At 31.3% G+C, this 21,454-nt stretch overlaps 1 protein-coding gene across 1 annotated transcript; it reads right to left on the reverse strand.

The window, feature by feature from the left end:
- Nucleotides 1-474: 474 nt before the first annotated feature.
- LOC118200377 (small integral membrane protein 14) lies at nucleotides 475-11,653 on the reverse strand. Its single transcript, XM_035372340.2, has 5 exons — nucleotides 11,459-11,653; nucleotides 5,118-5,200; nucleotides 4,992-5,040; nucleotides 4,345-4,493; nucleotides 475-1,704 (listed from the first exon to the last, which is right to left on the reverse strand). The coding sequence occupies exons 2-5, from the start codon at nucleotides 5,190-5,192 to the stop codon at nucleotides 1,666-1,668; spliced, it is 312 nt and encodes a 103-aa protein (XP_035228231.1). The 5' UTR covers nucleotides 5,193-5,200; nucleotides 11,459-11,653; the 3' UTR covers nucleotides 475-1,665.
- Between the last annotated feature and the right edge of the window lie 9,801 nt (nucleotides 11,654-21,454).

Consider the following 21,454-nt stretch of genomic DNA (forward strand, 5'->3'; position numbering starts at 1 on the left):
CTAGTTTTCATTATCAAATTTTATGAGCAAGTTTGGAATATATGAACCAAACCACTGAAATGCAAAGGAACTTTTTTGACCAAAGACTTAAGTTCTATTAAAACTTTTTTTTATACTCCCTATAACTTTAAATAATAATTAATTTTGATTTATTTGCATTTTTGCAAATCATGCACCAATTTTTCAAAATAGCATTATGCATCAGTTTACTAAAATGTTATTTTATCTGAAAATACAATCTGGGAGTGACTAAGCAGTTTGTGCCATTCCTGAAGATAAGACAAATAATGTATATATACAAGATTAATAACCTAGCTCCAAGATAACTTTAAATTTCATTTATATATATGTACATGCATATGAAAGTTTGTTTTTATTTTGTATTATGTATTGCATTTTAGACTTACTTTTAGATACAAAGGAAAGTCTTTTTCTTCAGGTATGTTGTACGTGTTTGAATTAAAGAAATTATGATAGTGTCTAAAATACTTTAATTACTAATATTTAGATCCTTTTAATTGCACAAAGTAAAATCTGATAGAACATTCAAACTCAGAAGTGATGAAATTAAGATAATTAAAAATAAACAACAAAACAATTTTTTTAGAAATCAAATTTGGATTAAATTGTAACTTTTATATTTTTGAATTCAGTTTTCAACTGTATTTTGAAAGCAAATTCATCATACACAAAATAGTTCAGGGACAATTCTTTGATGATGCAAATCACAATCCACCTTTCCTGAATTACATATCCTTAGTCATGAATCAAAATACACAAAAATATTTATGCAATTTTATTTTATATGTTTTACAAACTCTACAAATATTATTAGAACCATTCTTTGTCAAATTAAAGCATAATACTATACACACAAATATATATATGTATGCATATATATGTACATCTAACATTCTCAGATAAAAATCTTAATAAAACAAATCTTGGAGAGCTTGAACAGTAAAATACACATTTCATATTTTTAAATGCATAAAATTCAGAATTTTATAATATGTAAGAAAAACTACTTGCATGAACTACTATACATTTTTTAAAATACTGAGTATATAAATTTAAGCAGTTTTATATACAGCAGATCAGAAATCTTTAATAAGAAGAGATGTAAAAACAAACACAAGAAGCTTTTGCATGTTTATTACATTCCACTTGAATTTCATATTTAAAAATACAATACTTAACCAATTTCAACATAAATGCTTCTGAAATATAATATAAATTTAAATAAACAAAACAGCAATAAAACAAATTATACAACAAGAGAATTTTATTTTCCCAAAACAAAGAATTTTACTTATCATTAGGAAATTAATCTTTCAGTTTTCTGTTAATTTAAAATACATAAAAAGCAAGCAATCTCGTATATAAAATAAATCTAAATATTAAACACCCACAAATTAATCTCACACAAACTTCTATTAGTAATTACGTTAGATTAAATGGTCCCCATTTAACATGATTAGTCCATGTGCAATAAATAAGAAAACATTTTAGTGATACATTAGATCTGATATTACAAAACATTTTGTGCAATTCACAATTTTTAAATAAAGCAGATAAATGCTGCAGTTTGAGAAAAGAAACACTTAAATTTCCTTTTTACTCAAATAAGTAAAATATAGAACTTCTTGAAAATGGTTATAAGCTTTATTGCACTGAACCATCAGGTGGTGGTTGGCTAGGATCCTAAAAGAGAAGTATATAAAATTAAACAAGCAATGTAAAATTTTATGAAAGTTTTAAAAGATAACATCCATATATTAACTACATGCTATGCAGATTTCTATTTAAGAGATTATATAATCATGAATTAAATACAAGCATAATAATATTTAATTCAATAACTTCTATGCATTAAATAAACTTTTTCTGTATGCTCTTAGCAATTTCCTTTATGTGGAATTAGCCTAATAATATTTAGTTCAATAACTTCTATGCATTCGTATGTTTTTAGTAATTTCCTTTATGTGGAAATTTTTTTTAAAGTTATTAAACAGTTCCACAGACAAAAAATAAGCATTTAAAAATATATCTTAATTATTTTGGGAAGCTACATACCGAAATGCAAATTTCCAGTATTAAAACAGATTTTTTTCCCTTTCTTAGTAAAACATGATTAAATGCATCAGCAACTGGATACGTTACATAGGTGTCAAATAGTTCCAGCTCTTGAAATTAAAATTTTATAAAAAGTTATTGTAAAATGTTTCACTACATTCGATACTTTTTGCTAGGTATAAGCAGAACAATTATGCTTTATTGTTCTAAAAACTATATTTCACTGTTTTAAAAGAATCACAAAATATTATATTGGTTATTTCAAGTACACAAAATATTATATTGGTTAATTCAGGTAATTTTATTCTTATTTAACATATTACATACTCTGACTTATTTCTCAATAATTTAAACATAAATGAGCACATAGCCCTGTCAAATTACACAAATTCGTGTGGAGGGGGAAATCGGAGCTTTGGAAATGGTCTTAAACACTTCCTTTAGACTTAGGTTAAAGTGTGTAAAAAGTCCCAGAGGGTGGGAGGGATGAGCTCGAGTGGTTTAAAGGTCCCCTTTTTCAGTTTTGCACTTATATATTGGAAACTATCATTCCTACAGAAAAATACTTAATCAGCAGGACCCAGCAGATCCACATCCTCGTCAATAACATCAGTAGAACAACCAAATTCCTCCTTTTCCAAAGCCCAATTCACTACAGCATCAGCCTGTTTCACCCAAGTTCTCTCGCCAATCAGTTCCCAAGTCAGCATAGTAATGAACATGGCCTTATTTATCTCATTATTTAAAAAGGTGGTGTTAAGCCATCACTGCCATCTCTTCAGTAGTTAATATCAACTGATGCAGCGATGGCTTGATGTATTTGTTCTGCAAATTTTGTGCTGTTGACAGTATAAGAATAACCATCAAAAACGACAGTGCTGCATTCACAATAGTGTTTATGTAAATTACATACTGATTGAATATCACCAAGAAAATCTTGATCCTATACCCCACCTGAATGTAGATTTCTTAGTCTTTCACATCTCTTTTTCATTAAATACAGATAATGGATAAGGTGCCAGTTCATAACGGAGAAGGTCTTCTAGATCTTCGTTATTCTTCTCGGAAACAGCTACTTGTTGGAATATCAGAAAAATATCAACCACCTCCAAAATGTTGTTAATTTTGATAGTACTGCTCATAGACAGCAGTGACTGTCTTTTAGAGTCTGTTTTATTTCTCTAAATTTTTGCCCTATCATCTTCTTCATTGTAATCTTGTCTTCTTGTAGGGCTTCGTGGCAGTTTACATCACGGTTAGCAACGACACATGTTGCGAGGGAAGCAATGCTCATGATTCTGGAAAGGGAGGGTACCGAGAACAAAAAATGAATATCTTTCTGTTATCATTATGTCCTCTCTGTCGAGAGACGCGATAGTCTACATTTTGTTCCTCTGTAGAGATGTGCAGGCCAACACCTTCAAAGCAGAGCAAATTGATGTTGATGCAGTTCCTTTGCTAATCAGTCAATACAGACTCTTATTACATATTAAAGTGAGCTCTATTGTCATATCATACCAGTTTTTAGATACGGGTGAATCTGATCTACTCATCAGTATTTGGTGAAATTTTCAAAGTTCTTGGGATGGGTATTGGAAAGAGAATGCATGTCCTGAAGGTATAAATGAGTGCATATTGCAGGTGGCCATATGCACGAAAGTATGGTAATATTTGCTGCATTGAGTCACCAGCCTTGAACTACAAAAGAGTGAGGTTGAGGCCCCCCCTTCGCTGTCGCAACACCACACTATTCATCTCCTCTGTAAAACTTCAAATTTGATTTCTACACACACTATTTCCATATAAATGCTTACCGTATACATATTAAATTAGTTTGAAGGGATTTTGAACACTAGAATAGTTTCCAAGATTCAAGTGAAAAACTGAAAAAGGAAACTTTAAACCCCTCCCCCTTCTCAAGCTCACCCCCACCCTTGGAAATTTTTATAAACAACCCAAGTCTAAAGAAAGTCTCCAAGACCATTTCCAAAACTCTAGGATTTTTTACCACCGATTTCCTTTTTTTGACTAATTTGGCTGGGCTAATAAGGATTCTGAGAAAATATGCCTGGGAAATGACATGTGGGTATTATTGTGATTATTATACCTAATGACATATTTATAGTATATTGTATTGTGTTTATTTTTACATTCATGCTTCACAAGTTTGGTGAAATTATAGCCAAGATCTTAGCATAAATCTAAAAGCACCTAATACAATAGGGGCCCCTCTAGCAAAGAAGTACCAAAAAAAGTATAAATACTAACCTCATGATGAGATGGTTTGCTGTCACCTCTTAGGGACAAAGAAGTTGGTCTCGTGAAAAATAATATTAAAGCTAGTATTACCCATCCCATAGCAAACATCATCACAGTCCCATCAGTTCCATTATTTTGAGATACTGCAGGTCCAGGTACTAAAAATATTTAAGCATATATATTAATAAAGACAGATTAAAAATAACAGGAAAGGAACAAACAAATCTTTTAACTGTATTACAATAATTGTTTGAAAATTTCATCAAAGCTAGACTTTATCCTACCAAATAAGAAAAGTCAACAACAATAGACAGTAAAGAGCAGAAAATCAGCTTGAACTTTTCGTCAACAACTGAACATTAAACATTTAAAAAAGCTCCGAACTGATATTCATAAGAAAATCAACTTGAAGTTTCAAAAAGTTAGATTTCAAATAGCCATTGGTTTTAAACTGGAGAAAAAGCACTACATTCTGAGAAAATATAATATAAAAATTTAGAAAACACACCCAAATAAGATTCTTTCAAATAATTTTTCTTTCTTTTAAATAAAAGGTTGAATTTCACCCCATTTTGAAGTTGCAGTCAGTCATATATATTTTACAAACATAGAATTCATATTTTATTAGAAATTTATTCTGTATGATACAGACTTACAAGTAGTGAAACATTCTTCAGGAGTACAATATCCTTGGGAATTTTGAAGCTGAAAAATAAATGAATATATAAGAAAGTGACCATAATAAGTTTCCAGCTTTGGAAAAGGTATGCTACATTTCTTACTAGAGATATGAGTCTTCGCATTGCCCGTTCATATGAGAAAACATACTCGCAAGCATCATAACCACCTTCTTCCATATTTATTTCTAAAAAGAAAGAGACAGCAATTTAAAGTTTTTATTTTATGAAAAACATCTTTATTTATCAAAAGCATGGTTGAATTCAAAATAAAAGTGTATATTAATTTCAGAAAATTAATCAGTCATTTTAAATAATCATACAGTCTACAACAGTCTAAAACAAAAACACCACATATGGTTACAAGATGCTTCCCACATAACCTTATTTAATAAATCTACAGTCAAAAGTCTTTAATCAATTTTTCCAGATTATAGATCATCAGTTTAAATCTGGTAAGATGGCATGCAGAAATTATACAATTAAAAATATGAAACAGTAATTTATGAAATAAAGAGCAATTATGATCTAAAGGGTATCAAAATTTACACACACACACACAAAAAAAAAAAAGCTTAATATTGTTTACTTTATTAACCATTTCTTTCAATGTAAATTGCTTTGTTTTTTGTGCTAATACTTTCTCTTTAATTCCATAAACAGACATAATTTCTTGTTCAGTTACAAAGTTCCACTGTTCAAGTCGTGTAATTGCTGTGTCGAGAATACCGACTAACTTGTAAATCGAAATTTTATCCTTTTCGTTTCGTGTCTGTCACTTTCTTCACTTTCGAAAGCCTGCATGATTCAACGCTTTACGCACATGCATAGTGGACGCACGCATTAAACGCGCATACGTAAGTTTGTGGCTTTGAGGTCCGGATTATAGATCATTCCAGATAATGGATGTCCAGATTTCAAACTTTGTACTGTACTTGTATTTATGAAACATAAAACTCTAATAAAGACGGGACATTAGGCGACTAAAAATTTTATCATTCCTCATCTTTGCTTTGGAACAAATTCATATTTTTGTTGTTCTTCCAACTTTCTATCACCAGCATATTATACAGAAAACATCTTGTGAAGAAAATAATAGCATCTATGCCCCAAACAACACAGATTACTGAAAAATTATCAGATAGCTTAACTTAAACAGAATACTTTAATAGTATCTTAGCAATCAAATTATTTTCATAAAATATTTCAAGAAATGTATTTATAGGGATACTTCTCAGCTGATGAAAGAAGAAATCAGTACAATTGCCAAATTCTTCAAGTAACTAAATCCATCATACTAAAAATAATTTGAGCATCCTAATGTTTGCATTTAGCCCAAAGGGTGTTATCCCAGAAGGGATATTAATTTCATTTTGGCATTTTGCATCGAAACTTTAGAAGTCTGAATCACTTTTAAAATTGTTGCCACCAAACATTATCAGCCTGTATTATATTTAAAGAAATTAAATATTGAAGAATCCGCATAAATGTATGTATGTGTTTTTGCACTGTGATAAAACAATGGCACCTAGAGCCATCAAATTTTGAATAATGAAAGTCTCTGCCCAAATTTGGAGTTTGTTTTATTATCTATTTCATATTCATTGAGCACTTATGAGGTATTAGGAAACTGAATGATTTCAAAGCAAGCAATGGCAACACTATACGGGACAATTTTTTTTTTTTTTTTTTTATCTTCAGCGCACGAGACTGTGTATCAGAAATTCTAAAGATATGCTCTTTCAAAATTATTTTGCAATATTGCTGTTGAATTGAATTTTATGGTTTAAGTGCAATGAACATATTTAAAAATACCTGGTTTCCAGAGCTACAAATTATACTGACTTTTATTCCTACTCAATCTTGCCAGTTACTATACTCAAGTTGAAACTTAAGGCTAGATATATTTTCAAGTCAAAACAAAGCCTTCATCATAAAAGGCAAAAAATTACTTATCAGTTATTACTTGTTACTATTGTGTTTTGTTAAAAAAGGCTTTAAAATAAATCTACTTTATTTACCCGATCTTTTTCCAGCCCTTTTGGGGGAAACAGGTTAAGAAAAAGATGCCTGAGCTTAAAATCAATATCACCAACTCTCCAAGTGGCCAAATCATACTCAATAATATCTGTTATGATACCTTTAAGAACACAGACATGCATCTTGAAATATGCTCGAACTATTAAGATAGCACACCACAAAATCTAAGATGATCTAGTATCTGTACCACAGACAAAAAATAAGTAAATAAAATCAAATATTTAAAAAAAAAAAAAAAAAAAAAAAAAAAAAAAAACCTTGGCCTAGCCTATAGCTATCCGGAAATAGAAGGTTTTGAGGAAAGGAAACTTGCTAATTCCAACCACACGCTATAGTATGCAAATACCAAAATTAATTTCGATCAGGTGGAACATTGTACAAAAAAGGAAACTGAAGCTGTTATCAAGGCAAAAGATACTCCAACTGAGTCCTCTTTGGGAGCTGATTTGGTTCATCAGATAAGACAGGTACAGTACTCACATCACAACACAGTATCACAACAGGGTGGAGCCAGTACTCGCATCACTCTACCAAATGGACAAGCTATAATCTAAAGCCATGGAGCAAGCAACACTGCCTCTAATTTCACATATGAATCAAGAGCAATCCAGGAGGCCCTGAAACTTCACATTGACTTGAATGATAATGATAAAACTAGCGGACTTGTAATTTACAGCGACTCTAGGGCTGCCCTCAAGGCAATACTACAAGGACATTCAAAACTCACTCAGGATAGAAACAATCAACCAGATGAGAAAGACATGCATTATGCAATGCATACTGTCTGCCTACAAGAACAGATCCTGCCACAGTGCCTGGCAGTTGGCGGTCGCTATAGCAACAGGGTTAGTATATTTCAAATAGGGACGAAACCAAGGGTTACTTCATTGTTTTATTTTTGGAGACTTAAATGAGGAGGGAAAAAGAATATCATTCATCTTCAAAACACTCCTATGGAAAATAGGTCAAGGCTCATTTCTACAGCAACAGACAGCTGCAGACTAACTGGCGAGAGCTTTTCTTACGATAGACTGTACCTGTATATTTGGAATCAATAGAAATGAGGCAGCCTATGAACTGACTAAAAAGAGAAAAAATTTCAACAGCTCAATCCTCCCATCATTCTCTAATGCCATTGCCAGATATAGACTCGAAGAGAAATCTATTAAGAAAGACCACTAAATATGCGAGATTGATGCAAACAGATTACAAAGACCATTACCAGATTGGAAAACCCATTATACAGGAATGAAAATTAATGAAGATGGTACTATATCATATGGAACTTTTAGAAACTGCCCCAAAATAGAGCTTTCTCTGGAACACATCTTCACTTGTCCAGCAATATTTGCAGCTCTGCGAAGCGTGGTAATTTCCTTTCTAGGAAGAGCTGTGTAATGAAAAGACTATGGAAATGGCTACAGCAGTGACTTCCACACATGGATCCATTTGACTTCTCAAAGGACAACACCAAACAACAAATATTATTTGTCACAGGGGATAACATTCTTCCATCTGACCTAAATGATAAGTAAAGTCCCAATGTTTCTATATCTACATGTCAGCTTAATATACTTAAACTGATGATCAAAAATCCAGAAATTTCTGAAATCCAGATTTGGTACTGTATATATACTGGAAGAAAAAGGAATTAAGCTGTAAGGTGAGATGATAATTTTGAAATTATTATAAAAGACTAGCCCTTACTCATGGCTTTTTTGGTAACTTTAGGATTATGAGATACAACCATGGACACTTGAAGGGTTAGTACAGTCAATAAGACTATTGACACGTTTTTAATTTTTAGGTAGCAGTTTAAGGATGAAGCTCTTTACTGATGAAACTGATGCCATTACACATTTGATACTTTATTTCTAATAGCTAACTTCACCATCATCCACTTCCTATATGATAAGCTATATTAAATTTTTATTAATACTCAGCATTACACTTATAAACTTTACACCTTTTCACACAAATCTTTATTCAATTGTGCAGTCCGAACCAATTTCATTCAACTATTTTCGCAACCAAAGAAAAATGATGAAAAGAAATTGAAGAACATAATTTCTCAAAAAGAAAAACTGAATTACTTTTATTTTATAAGTACAGTAAAATCAACATTAGTTCATCAGAATGCTTTTTAAGATCAGAGCAACAGTTCACATAATGAAAATTCATAAAAATAGGTATCCACTGCAAACAGAAATCTGAAAAGCATTTCTATACTTCAGTGGATATAAGTAAACAAATCTCAATCTGCTCAAAAATTAAAAGGCAGAAACCAATGACAAGTACTTTCACAAGGGAAAAAAAAAAAAAAAAAGATTACAGTACAAAATCTATTAAAATGCATAGAAATCCCAGAAAAAGCAACGGTGATGGCATTTCTATGCTAATAAAGGTATTCGATTACAGTCCAAATTATAAATTTAGAAATATTTTCATCCCTCATATCTGAAAATATTTGTTAAACTTCTGAATACATTTTATTTATTAAAGAACTTAATAATACAAATTATCTCAATTCCTTAAATTTTTTTTTTTTTTTAAATTTAAAGGCAAGTTTTATGATAGTAATATAAAAGCATATAATTTAAAAAAAAAGTAGTGTTCAGAAACATACTAAAAATACTACAATTCCATTTTTATTACGGTAATGAATTCTAAACTTTTTTTGTGAGGAAATTTCATCTCTTGGAATATACATATACAGAATTTATGTAATACAAAGGCACATAATACATATCACAGTAAAAATACAAAACGAGGCATTATAAAATTTCTATTATAAAAGTTCGTGAAAATTAATATTCAGTATTACATGTAATTAAGCATAATAGTGAATAACTATAAAGCGATATTAAGTATTAAATTTTTATTATATAAATATCAACTTTCAGGGCTTGAATGAATTATGGTAACTATCAAAAGAATCTTTCATATTCCTTACATCATAGAGCAACAAAAAAAAAAAAAAAAAAAATCAGTAAATATACTACTTTTCTGAAAATAACAATTATCTTCCTGAAAGAGCCAAAAACTTATCTTAAGAGTTAAATGAAAAGTATAAACAGAAGTAACAAAAACAAAATTTTTGATACTCATTTAAATTCACATAATTAAATTGTTTAAATAAATGTTAATTATAATAAATAATAATTTATAAATAAAATAAACATTTACATTGTTTTTCACACAAACACTCAAAGAGTTTATCTTTCTGATAAAAACATTTAAGCAGGTGTATTACCAAAAATTATCTCAGTTGTTCAGAAGATTTTTCTTATCATATATAAGCATTCACAATATTTATTTACTACTAAAGTTTACAATCTCTATGACATATGAAAACAATACATTAACAAAAGTACACAATGTGAATGTATAATTCCTTTTATAACCCTTTTTATAAGATCACTAAAGCAGAGATTCTCTACTGCAGGTTCTCAGAATCTTGAAATTCCACAAAATTAGCTCAAAAATTACATATTTTAAGTTTCTAAAAAAATTAAATCCCACGAGCCAATAATTTAACAAACATTTATATTTATTCGAAAAAGTACAAAAGCAGTCAATTAAAAAGTCTTCATTTCTGTAATAAATAGCATACTGAAATAGCTGGATCAAATCAGGGTTTTAGACATTATATTTTAAAAGTTAGAAAATAAGGTAGGGTAACGGAACAGAAGTTAATATTATGATGGTCGTAATACGAGAGCATACGGAATTTGAAATGATGCAATAAAGGTGTTTTATTATCATCAATATTATAAACTGGCCTTGAAAAGGTCAAATACCGTTGTTTTCGTTTAATACTACAACCAGTTATATACCGTTAGTTGCACCAGTATCACTGGCAGATAATTCCTCCATGGGGGGGGGGGGATATAACTGCGCATCCTTTTCACGTTTATTAAATTATGGTCCGAAAACAATTATTGAAAATAATTTTATTTCAGCAGTGTTACTGAGATATGTGAACAGTACAGACATCTGTATGTCTCGAGATGCATATGCTACGAATATTTTCGCCCCCAATTTCCCTTAGTGGTTTTTCGTTCTAGTTTCATTATGCAACTATTCTTTGTAAAACGAAGCTCTCTAGAAATAAAGGAAAAACATCATACACCTTTTATTACATTTTTAAACCCTAAATAAAAATATTATGAATATATTTCACTTAAAATAACGTTTTGCAACTCAATGACAGAAAAGCGCACAAATTTTCGACGTAAACAAAACCATTAAAAAATTCACATTTAACTATTCCATATGTTTCAGAATTCAGCGCATCTGAATTTCTGTACATTTACCACATAATTAACAAAAACGTACCGTAAAAGAAATTCATCTAGGTCTAACTATTAGAATTATAATACAAGTAGAACGATTAAATATCTTACTTAATTTGCTACACGATATAGGAAACTTGACCACACAGTCGAAACAAACTGAATTACAGGGCCACAGAAAGAAATTGCTGCTCACGAAACCGAAAACTTTATATAAACACTATACACAATCGTTCATGCATTTATCTAATGACACGTATAACTAGAAAACAGTACGTCTAGCTGAGTTAAAGCAACGAATCAAAACATAACATTTCATTTGATAGAACTGGCAAACAAATACCTCTTCTTCTGGCAAACTGAAATAATTTTTTTTATTTATTTATTTACAAATGTCAGTTATTAAATACTAGAAAAAGGATATTACTTTTCTTTCACGTACACATTTTTTATAATGTAAAATCTACTTGTTTTGAAAAGAGTTATTAGAAATGTTTTTAGTTATGAAAATGTATTTTATTCAAATGTTTCTGAAATTGAACTACCATAAGGGATAAGGTTCGGAGAACAGCCTTAACGCCAAAACGGGGAGAAATAGCTTATTATGGTAGACCACGTTATGGTTGTTATCCGATGACGTACTTCTAGGAGGACAGCGTGATACTTTTTCCCTGCTAAGGGATTATCCGTAGCAGCAGCAATATTTTGACTCTAATATTTTTGTTTATATGTTTTTCTAACTGCAGGTTCTGAGTAATATTGCACGAGCTTCAAGCAGATGTAATCGTTTTCTTTACTCTATAGGTTTGTTTTATTCATTATCTATTCATATTATTATTATCTATGTTTTGTAACAGTTTATGTTTCAGAGAATGGCAACATACTATGATGTTAATTAAGACACAATAATACGCCGAATAAATACTAATTCAGAAGTCAAATAACAAAAATCAGCGTTATATTTACAAAATTTTCACAGGACTACTTCACCGAAACTAGTAATGTGAAAATTTTCTAAATATAACGCTGATTTTTGTTGTTTGACTTCTGAATTAATACTATGATATTGTTCTTCTTTTTAGAGAGTTAGTGTAACTTTGGTTTCCTCATTTTGAGAGTATGAGTAAAGGAATTAATTAATTATTGTAGAGTCATAAATAACTAAAGAGATATAGATAGTTATTTCCGAGTAATAAATAGTTCTTGAGGTAACAAATTTAATGAGAATTTTTGAACAACTCGGACACTTTGAACAGATATAATTTATATTTCGTAAAAACATGAAAACAACTTATTCAATATTTCCTTGGATATCCTTTAGCTAAAATTACACTTGCGTTCAATGCGTTCATGCGTTCTGGCATGGCTTTAACTAATTTCTTTTGTTTACTAGTTCATTATTACGAAGTAGTTGCTTTTAGCAGAAATTTCTTTCTTATTCTTTTCTCTAACTCACTGCATATATGCTACATAGGATTGAAGTCCAAAGAATATGGAGGAATTTGGGCAGTTTCAGGACAATTCTCTAAAAACCGCTACCGAACATTAATAAAGACTGTATGCTTAGGATCGTTATACTGATAGAACTTGAATGTATCTTTCAATCCAAGTTTCTTGAAGATGCTTTCAGGTTTTGATTAAGAATATTTACATTGATCCCTACTATTTCTGTAAAATCTAAATTTCTTATCCCAGGAGCAACGAAACATCTCCTAACCATTAAGCCTCCATCCTCGTACGTGAGTCGCAGACGGAAGAAACGACAGCAGGTCTTTTGTTCAACTGAGGGGATGTACTTAAGTGTTTTATTGCTTACTCACTTTCTCGCCAAACGAACACAGAGGAAGGGATGCATCGTTGCCATAGTAACAAGGTTGTAGGTAGTCAAGGTTCTTTAATATACTAAATTTAGGTAGTCTTACAGATTTGACTCTTTATCGCTCAACTTTCGTAGCGCCATCTGTTATTAAAAATCGACATGAGAAAGGGGTATTAATCACTCTTAACTGAGTAAGATACAAGTTTTTTGGATTCAGTTCTTCAATCGGCTTTTGCCATATAGCTCTTGGTAGCTCGGACCCGAATATATTAAATTCCGACTCGTCTGTGAACATGATATTGTTTCAATTTTGTTACGGATTTGGTATTTAATTAGTTAACTTTAGTAGAATTATAAATAAAATTGTTTTATTCCCCGTGCAGTGCCGCGCCTGACGAATATTAAAAGAAAACAGACGGAAAATTAAGAATACAAGAGCGCGTGCATTTAACATTTAATAAATAAATATCTCTTTTTGATTTCGAAAAAATACCAGAAAGTTCTCGCGCATTTAAAAAGCTTATATAAGCGGCATGAAAACCTCTCAATTCGTCGTTATTTAATTAGTTTGTTGTTGTTTTAAGAGTTTGTTTAGAAAACTGTTCTTGTTGACTGTAGCGAATTCACGGATTAGCTTTCTGTAGCTGTTTTGAATTAAGTTCTGTTGAACGTTTGGTTTGGTTTGGTTTATTGAGATTACGACTAAGAACACTAGGGCTATCTGCCTAAGGGGAAGGATGCCTTTGTGGAGGACTTTTAAGGGAAACTGTATCGTATACACGTTACACACGGGGAAAACCACGAAAACGCCCCTGCAGCCAGTTCGCGGGATTCGAATTTCGAACCGAACTACCAGTGACCGACTTTACCGCTCGGCCGCTGGTGGGCGTTGAACGTTTGAGTAGTTAAAAGAAAACTACTGTGAGATATAGTAATACTGTACGAATATCTGAGAAAATAAATTGAAGTATTGTGTTTTATTTATTTGTGATATTAATAAATCTTATTAATTTTTCATCAGACTTGTGCATTCATTTCGTAACGAACTCGTGCGTACGCTACAACATGATAAATCATTGCTTACCATGAATTTTTGAAACGCTTGACGTATTTTCCTTGTTTTCTACTTAATAAATAATTTCCATCTTTCTAATCGTCCACTGTAGCTATGTCTTATAATGAAGACTTCAAACAGCTTTGCAGTTTAAATTGTCATGGAAATTATTCTTTTAATTCCGCTTTAGGTTTTACAGTATTAATGTCTAAATTTTGTTTCATTTTTCGGAGGATAAATCTCCGATTCCTTCCTCTCATCTTGGAATGTAGTCCTGACTCCAGTGTATTCTGAGCAATCACACGCAGTTTCCATTATTTTAATACATAAAAAATAGTTGAATACTTTAAATCAACGATTGTTTAGATATTTTAAGTACTATAATCATGTTTTCAGTAGTGAAAAGTTAAATTTCTATTAGAACTTGTTGTTAATTTGTAGTATATTTCCATGTTCCCTCTAGACATGGAATTATCAATATACTTTTTTGAACAAGTAACAGTTTCCAGTTTCCAAACGCAGACTACAAGTCTTGTTAGTTTTATTTAAAAAAATTATGTCAAGAAACGGCGCCTGCCAAAACCTCTTAACAATACTTTCGAGCATCCAATTATTATGTTAGTTACAAATCAAAACATTTGAAATAAGTTATTTTAATACAAAGAATACTTTGATGCTGTTTATTTTGTAAGAAAAAGGATTAAAACAGAGAAAAAATAATATATATTAGGAAAGAGTTTGGCCGATGCTATTCGCACCACCGGTGCGATTAGCCGCTTAAGCTATTCGCACCAACATTAACCACGCATGCGCATTGAGTTGTCAAAGGCGGGTTTCTACCTTGGCGTAGTTTATCATTTTTTAAGCGTTGGCGACTTTCCAAAGTTTAGAAAGGAAAATGGGTTCCTTTTCTTATAAAAAGAAGGAACAGATTTCCTTTTATTAAAGTATATATAAAAAAGGGCAGATTTTTATGTTCGCAATGTTTATCCTTTTCCTGAAAGGTTTGAATAGTTTAAATGACTGATTTGAAGGGGGGGCAAAATCATGTTGACATTTTTTGTACTTCTTAGAATACATTTAGCTTTAAAGATGTGTTTTGCTTAATCAAGCTTTTAATTCATTCCTCTTTGAAAAATTTCGTCCGATAAAAGATACTAAAAATTAGACAGCGGATTTCTGTGTAGAAAATTTAGACATGAAATAAATTAAAAGCGATTATATGAACTATTAAATGAATTATTCTGTATGCCTGCTTATTTTTTTATGGAAATACTTGGCATTTTCAGGACTCAAAAAGTGCTTCAAAGAACTTTGAAATATTAGTACAAACATATTAATCAATTAAATTGAAATAAATAATGGGATGTAATTTAAAAGACAGAAATAATTTAATGTAAGAGATTTAGATTTAAAAATTTGCACACACAAATCAGATTTATTTATCAGATTTTATAAGGTTTTATTTCATAAATAACTTTGATTTTGAAATATGGCATTTGAACCTATAAACTTGTGTGGATACTGAAAAAGTGATGAATACATAAGAATATTATCATTTTCAGTAAGTTTTCTTATTGAATAATAAATTCTGACAGTCCTATGCTGTAAGAATAGGGTCTAAGTTTGCATAAAAATTCCTCTGTTAAATAAAAGAATTTAAGTAATTTCTGTAGCCTTTTTGTCAATACACTAAAGATTTTTTAACTAATTACGCGTCCTCGCTTGCAATTAGAACCATCATTAAATCCCTATTTTATCTAATTATTTCCTGAATATTATCATGTATACAGATTGACTTCGCCTTTGTAACTGATAATTATTACTTGCAAATTATTCTCTTGCTTGTGAACTATTAACAACCCTTTCTATTGCTGAGTTAGGGTTAACAACCTTCGCTCTCACTACCGCCTGCCTTACGGAAATCGGCGTAAAATGCTGGTACCTGGGCTGCTTGTGCGCATGCGCGAACATAGGTGGTGTGAATAGCCTGTTAGCTATTCGCACTGTCGGTGCGATTAGCCACTACGAAAGAGTTTGGAGTCTTCATTTAAATATTTAACAGAAAATCTCTGCAAATAAACTTCAAACACAAGTGTCCGAAAACGAATGGGAGACAGTGTATATGAAAAATAATGTAGCCTTATAATGATCATGTGTTAAACAAAAATTAGAAATAAAAAATTCAGGAAAACTTTATTTTGTTTCTAAATTTTAAGAAACTCGGTAAATAAGTCCAAAAAAGTATTTATTTTGTTATATCCTGACCATACCATTGTTTATATATATACATAAATATATATGTGTGTGTGTGCGTGTAAGATATAATAAAATACGATGGCTATGCATCCGAATAATTGGCAACCTCAAAACTGACTATTTTAAATTTGGTGTTCTCTCCTAAGATCATCTGTTCTTTCCACGTTATATAAAAACCTAAAATTAACCAATAGCAGTTTAACTGTACTTATGCACCTACTTAGTATAAATACTGTTTTCTCAATCAGCTACGTCATTCCTTTTCTTAACTTTTATCCTGCTAACATCTCCACGCTGCTATGCTTACTTGCCTGAAATGAATGAAGTCGTATCTTTTTACCTGTGTATATAAAATTTTTGATAATTGCTTATGATCGAAAAGTATATTGTCAGTAAAGAAATGATTTTTGGTAAACAAAGGATTTTTATCGACCTAAAAATAAAGATGGTGATTAGCTGAAATTGGTTTTATCGACGTCTTATTACTGCCTTTTCCACTCAGCCATCACGAAGACGCACGTAAAATATCACTTATATGTATCGAATTTGTTCCGGTTACGATAAAAGTTATAAACTTGCTCGTTTACAAATCAATCATGAATTATCGTGCATAACCTATTCGCTCATACCAGAAATCCAAGATTGTTTGATAGTTTTCGTTCTCTTTTCCTTTGGCCAAAAAAAGGGGGGGGAAGAAAACGCTTGTAATAGCCCTTTTTAAAACGTCTATTTAGCCGAAAGAAGCCGGCAATATATTTAAGCAATTATACATTTAGACGTCAGCAAAATTAGCTGAAAACAGGTATATTTAGAGAAAAACACGCGACAAAGTTTTAATAAAATTTGTCCATACTTATCTGACAATTATTTAATCTTTCTGTTAGCTATAAAATTGCTTGGATCCTCCACAAGTTCAACTCGCAGTCTGTCAACAAAGAAATCGGAAGGGAAGAAAAAAGCTTTAGGGCTTTTTTAATTGCCCTACTAATTACGCTCCTAATTCGCAAAACAGTGTGGAATCAACGCCATCCGTCATTCAAACATGTATCAGGCGCAAGATTGAAAATTTCAAAGAACTCGGCTAACTAGTTCAAGACTTACGAATTTTTGTGCATTTTTCGGGCTCAATTTGTCTAATTAAGAAAAGTGCACTAAAAATTCGTAACTCGGGAACTAATTGTCCGATCTGCTTCAAATTTAGAAACTTTCCCCTCCCGGATGTTCAAATGACAGATGGCGTTTGTTCCAGGCGGATCGGCAAATTAGGCGCTTAATTAGTGGCATGACTAAAAATGCTCCAGTACCTTAACCCTTTAACTGCTTAAGACGTGTTTAAACGTTTTTGGAATTTCTTTAAAAATGCTTAAGACGTCTTTACACGAATTTCAAATCGCACGAAAATTGCTTAAGACGTGTATACACGAAGCCCGAATTTCGCGAAGATTGCTAAGACGTGTTTAGACGACGCGATCTGGTCTTCCTTCCCCTACCTTTCTGCAGGCGGCTGTCAGTTGACACAAAAGTCTTAATAGGGTGTGAAGTCTCTTTGAAAAGAGCACTTTAGGAAAAAGTCCTTAGAGTGAAGTATCTTTGTCAGACAGCAGGTATGTATTATCTGTGTGCCGACTAAAAGTTTGCGAAAGAAGATAAATCGTTTTACAACTGTTTGCCTTGTGGTACTTTATACAAATGAAAGTCAAACAGGATCCGACGTTGTTATAGTACATTGCCGAATTTTAGTAGAAACAAGAAAAAATAAGAATTGTAACGGAGGACGCCTTTATGCCTATATGTTATAGAATCGAATATTTTATTTTTGTATTGAAAAATGATTACAATTTTGATTCGTCAGGAAAAAATATAAAATGTTGCAACCAGCTTTTTTGTTTGCCTTCGTATTTCAAATGCGCGTTATTATAATGGTATATTCTTCTTTTTACATTCTTAAATGTTAAGTGTAAAATGGAAAGAAATCTATCGATATAAAATCTCTTAAAATTAATGGAGTGTAAATTAATTAAAACAGTTAGTGTACGGAAGGGTTAGATATACTCCGCACAAAAAATTACAGTCAGAAGATCAATTATTTAAAGATATAAATTAATTACATTAAAAGAATTTAAAATAAATTAACATCTGTCTAAATGTCAATGCTAACAGCAATAGCACGAATGAAAGTTATTCTTTAAATTCCGAACTTAATTCATCCGTCGGTACGCAATGATTGTGTCTTTGCGATTACTTTTCTTATAGGTACTACAAAAGGCCGCCAACGAAGTAGCGGTAAAATCGTTGAATACTAATAGTTTGAAGCGGGTTCAAATCCTGACGAATGGATTGCCTGCATACCAGTTTTAGCGAATTTTTGCTGCCCATGTTTAATGTAAATATGAGCCAATTTTAGTTAACTTTTCATGATGACGTGCCTTGACTACGAGTCCTCGCTCGGGTTGTGTTTGGTTTGGCTTGTTAGATTATTAAGCACGTGAAGGCGATCTGTCTAAGGGGACGTATGCTTTCGTGACAGATTTTCTAAGGGAAACAATCTCGCACTACAAAAAGTTAAAACCATAAAAACGCCCATGCAATCAGCTTGTTCACGGGGGTTTGAATGCAGGTCAAACTACCAGTATGTTAAGAGAAGCGATTTCAAGAATGTTTAATTATTTTATTTAGTTTGTCATAAGCTAAATAAAATAATTAAACATTCTTGAAATCTCTTCACATTAATGAAATGGCAATAACTTCAAATTATACTATGCTACCACTTTTCCTCTAATATGAAATTTTGAACTTTTCCGTTATCGGGCAGCCCGCCAGCGACTGAGCGGAGTCTAACGGAACAACTGGTGGTTCTGTCCGAGGTTCGAATCCCGGCAAACGGGCTGGGTTGCAGGATGATATTCTTAGTTTTCCATATGTGTAACATGTATGCAAGCCATTTTCCGTTATGCAGTCCTCGAACGAAGGCATCCTTCACCTTAAGCAAATAACCATCGAGTACTTTGCCATAATCAAATAAACCTTTATCCATAACATGCTTCAAATATTTTTATGTTGAAAAGTTCATGCGCCAAAGTTGGCCCCCGTTGAATGAAATATATTGCTTATTTTTTCTTTGTTTTTTATGACAACAATGTTCTTGTTTCCAGAATCTGAATTATCAATAAAATTCTGTTAATAATATGCGATTCTATTTTGTTTTTTGTTTAATGAAAAATTAATTTAAGCGACAAATCTCTTACATTTAGAAAAATTTTCGATTTTCGAAACGAGTTGCTGTCAAAAGCGCAAGCAAACTGCTTGGCGCGTGTGATTTTATATTTGAAAAGATTCAGAGAATTTTCAACAGGGAAATAAAGTTATTAATTTTACTGAATTTTGTGGATTCTTTGTGTTTTCAGGTAAAAGTCAAACCATCATATATGTGATAACCTTAAAATAAGGGTATATATAATCAGGATTTTGCTGCCAGACATTCCCAGCGAAATACATTACAAAAAATTATCTATGTAGAATTAATGTATATTCCGTTTAGTATTTTAATTTATCAGTGTTATTACACATCAGTTTATCAGTGTAAGTTATATCGAGTTTTAGTTGTGTTCGATATAAGAATTTTATTTGGTTTATATAAATACGATTCGTTTAATAATATTATATTTATTAAATACTATTTATTAGGTTTCCAAATCTGTAGAAACCCAATCAATGGCCTCCTGGCTAAGATATCTGATTATCGCTATTTCGACTCATATTGGAACCCAAACAAACGAACTGGTTGAATTTTGTGATTTCCCCTATGTGTAACATGAACATGAGTACGTTTTCTTTAAAAAGTCGTCCATGGAGACATTCATTGCCTTCGGCTGATAGATCTCGTTTCCTTTGCCACACTCAAAAAATCTAAAAATTTTTCAAAAAGACTAACAGATGCATATAACAAAATAAAATTAAGTAAATGCATATAAGAAAATAAAATTAAGTAAATGCATATAAAAAAACTGAAGTAAATGTATATAACGAAAAAAAAAATGAGGTAAAAACAAATTTTCAATAATTTTTCAATACAGTAGTTTTTAAATTGCTTGTTTTCAAATTTTATTTCATTTTATGTATGTACTAATATACAGTATATGTGTGCGAAAGTGTGCTTGTTCGGCATATCCATATATATTAATTAAATAAATCTGATTTGAAAATGCATGCACTAACGCGCTATTCTCGTAATTTGAAAAAGACTAAAGTATTGTCTGAGAAAAATATTTATAAAGAAAATTAAATTTCGTCTCCTTACTCGGTGCTGTGTACAAAATTTAAATAAGCTTATTAATTTTTTTCTTCTTTATTAAAAACAAATTAGTTTCTTTTCATCAATATATATGAAAAATAACAAAATCTTGTTGTCAGAATGGAAATTCTTAAAAATATGAAACTCGTTTTTTTCGAACAAAAGTTTCTGAGAAATTTATCTAGGTCAGCAGGACCACTGACTGCTTTGTTTGAAAAACCCGATGAAGTGGACGATTTTACCCCCCAAAGGTTTTCTTTAACAAAGCAGCTGCGGTCCAAATGCCTTTGCTGAGAAGCGTTCGTATTTGAATAGCTTGAAAGCTTGAGTTTGAAGACTTATTGTTCCGAAGCAATCAGTCAGACAGCAATAAAATTTGTTATAGATATTCCTCTCTCTCTCTCTCTCTCTGTGAGTTCTTGAAATCTTGGAATGGGTGAAAGTTTATTTTGTTTTACATATATAAGGAAACTGCATGTAAAGCAAAATAATTCAAGGCACCCATTGTATGTTAATCATTGTACGTCCCCTCAGCTCTTCGGTTGGGTGTTAAGAAAAGAAATTCCTATACTGCTTTTGTATTACTTATATAGTGAAGAGATTTGAAAAAAATAGCTTCATATGAAAAGTTTTTCTCCGATGAACGAATACAGCTGAAACATGTTTCTGTCTTCAAGTATATCC

Source organism: Stegodyphus dumicola, chromosome 4 (assembly GCF_044657685.1).
Source record: "Stegodyphus dumicola isolate Sdum_Otavi_A_Nest chromosome 4, ASM4465768v1".
NCBI classification, from domain to species: Eukaryota; Metazoa; Arthropoda; class Arachnida; order Araneae; family Eresidae; genus Stegodyphus; species Stegodyphus dumicola.

Bases quoted from the DNA above. Each gene is read 5' to 3' on its own strand.
- LOC118200377 (XM_035372340.2), bottom strand. From the start codon at position 5,192: ATGGAAGAAGGTGGTTATGATGCTTGCGAGTATGTTTTCTCATATGAA. The intron at 5,041-5,117 runs GTAAGAAATGTA...TTTATTTTTCAG, and splicing joins TGCGAAGACTCATATCTCTA to CTTCAAAATTCCCAAGGATA. The intron at 4,494-4,991 runs GTAAGTCTGTAT...AAATATTTTTAG, and splicing joins TGAAGAATGTTTCACTACTT to TACCTGGACCTGCAGTATCT.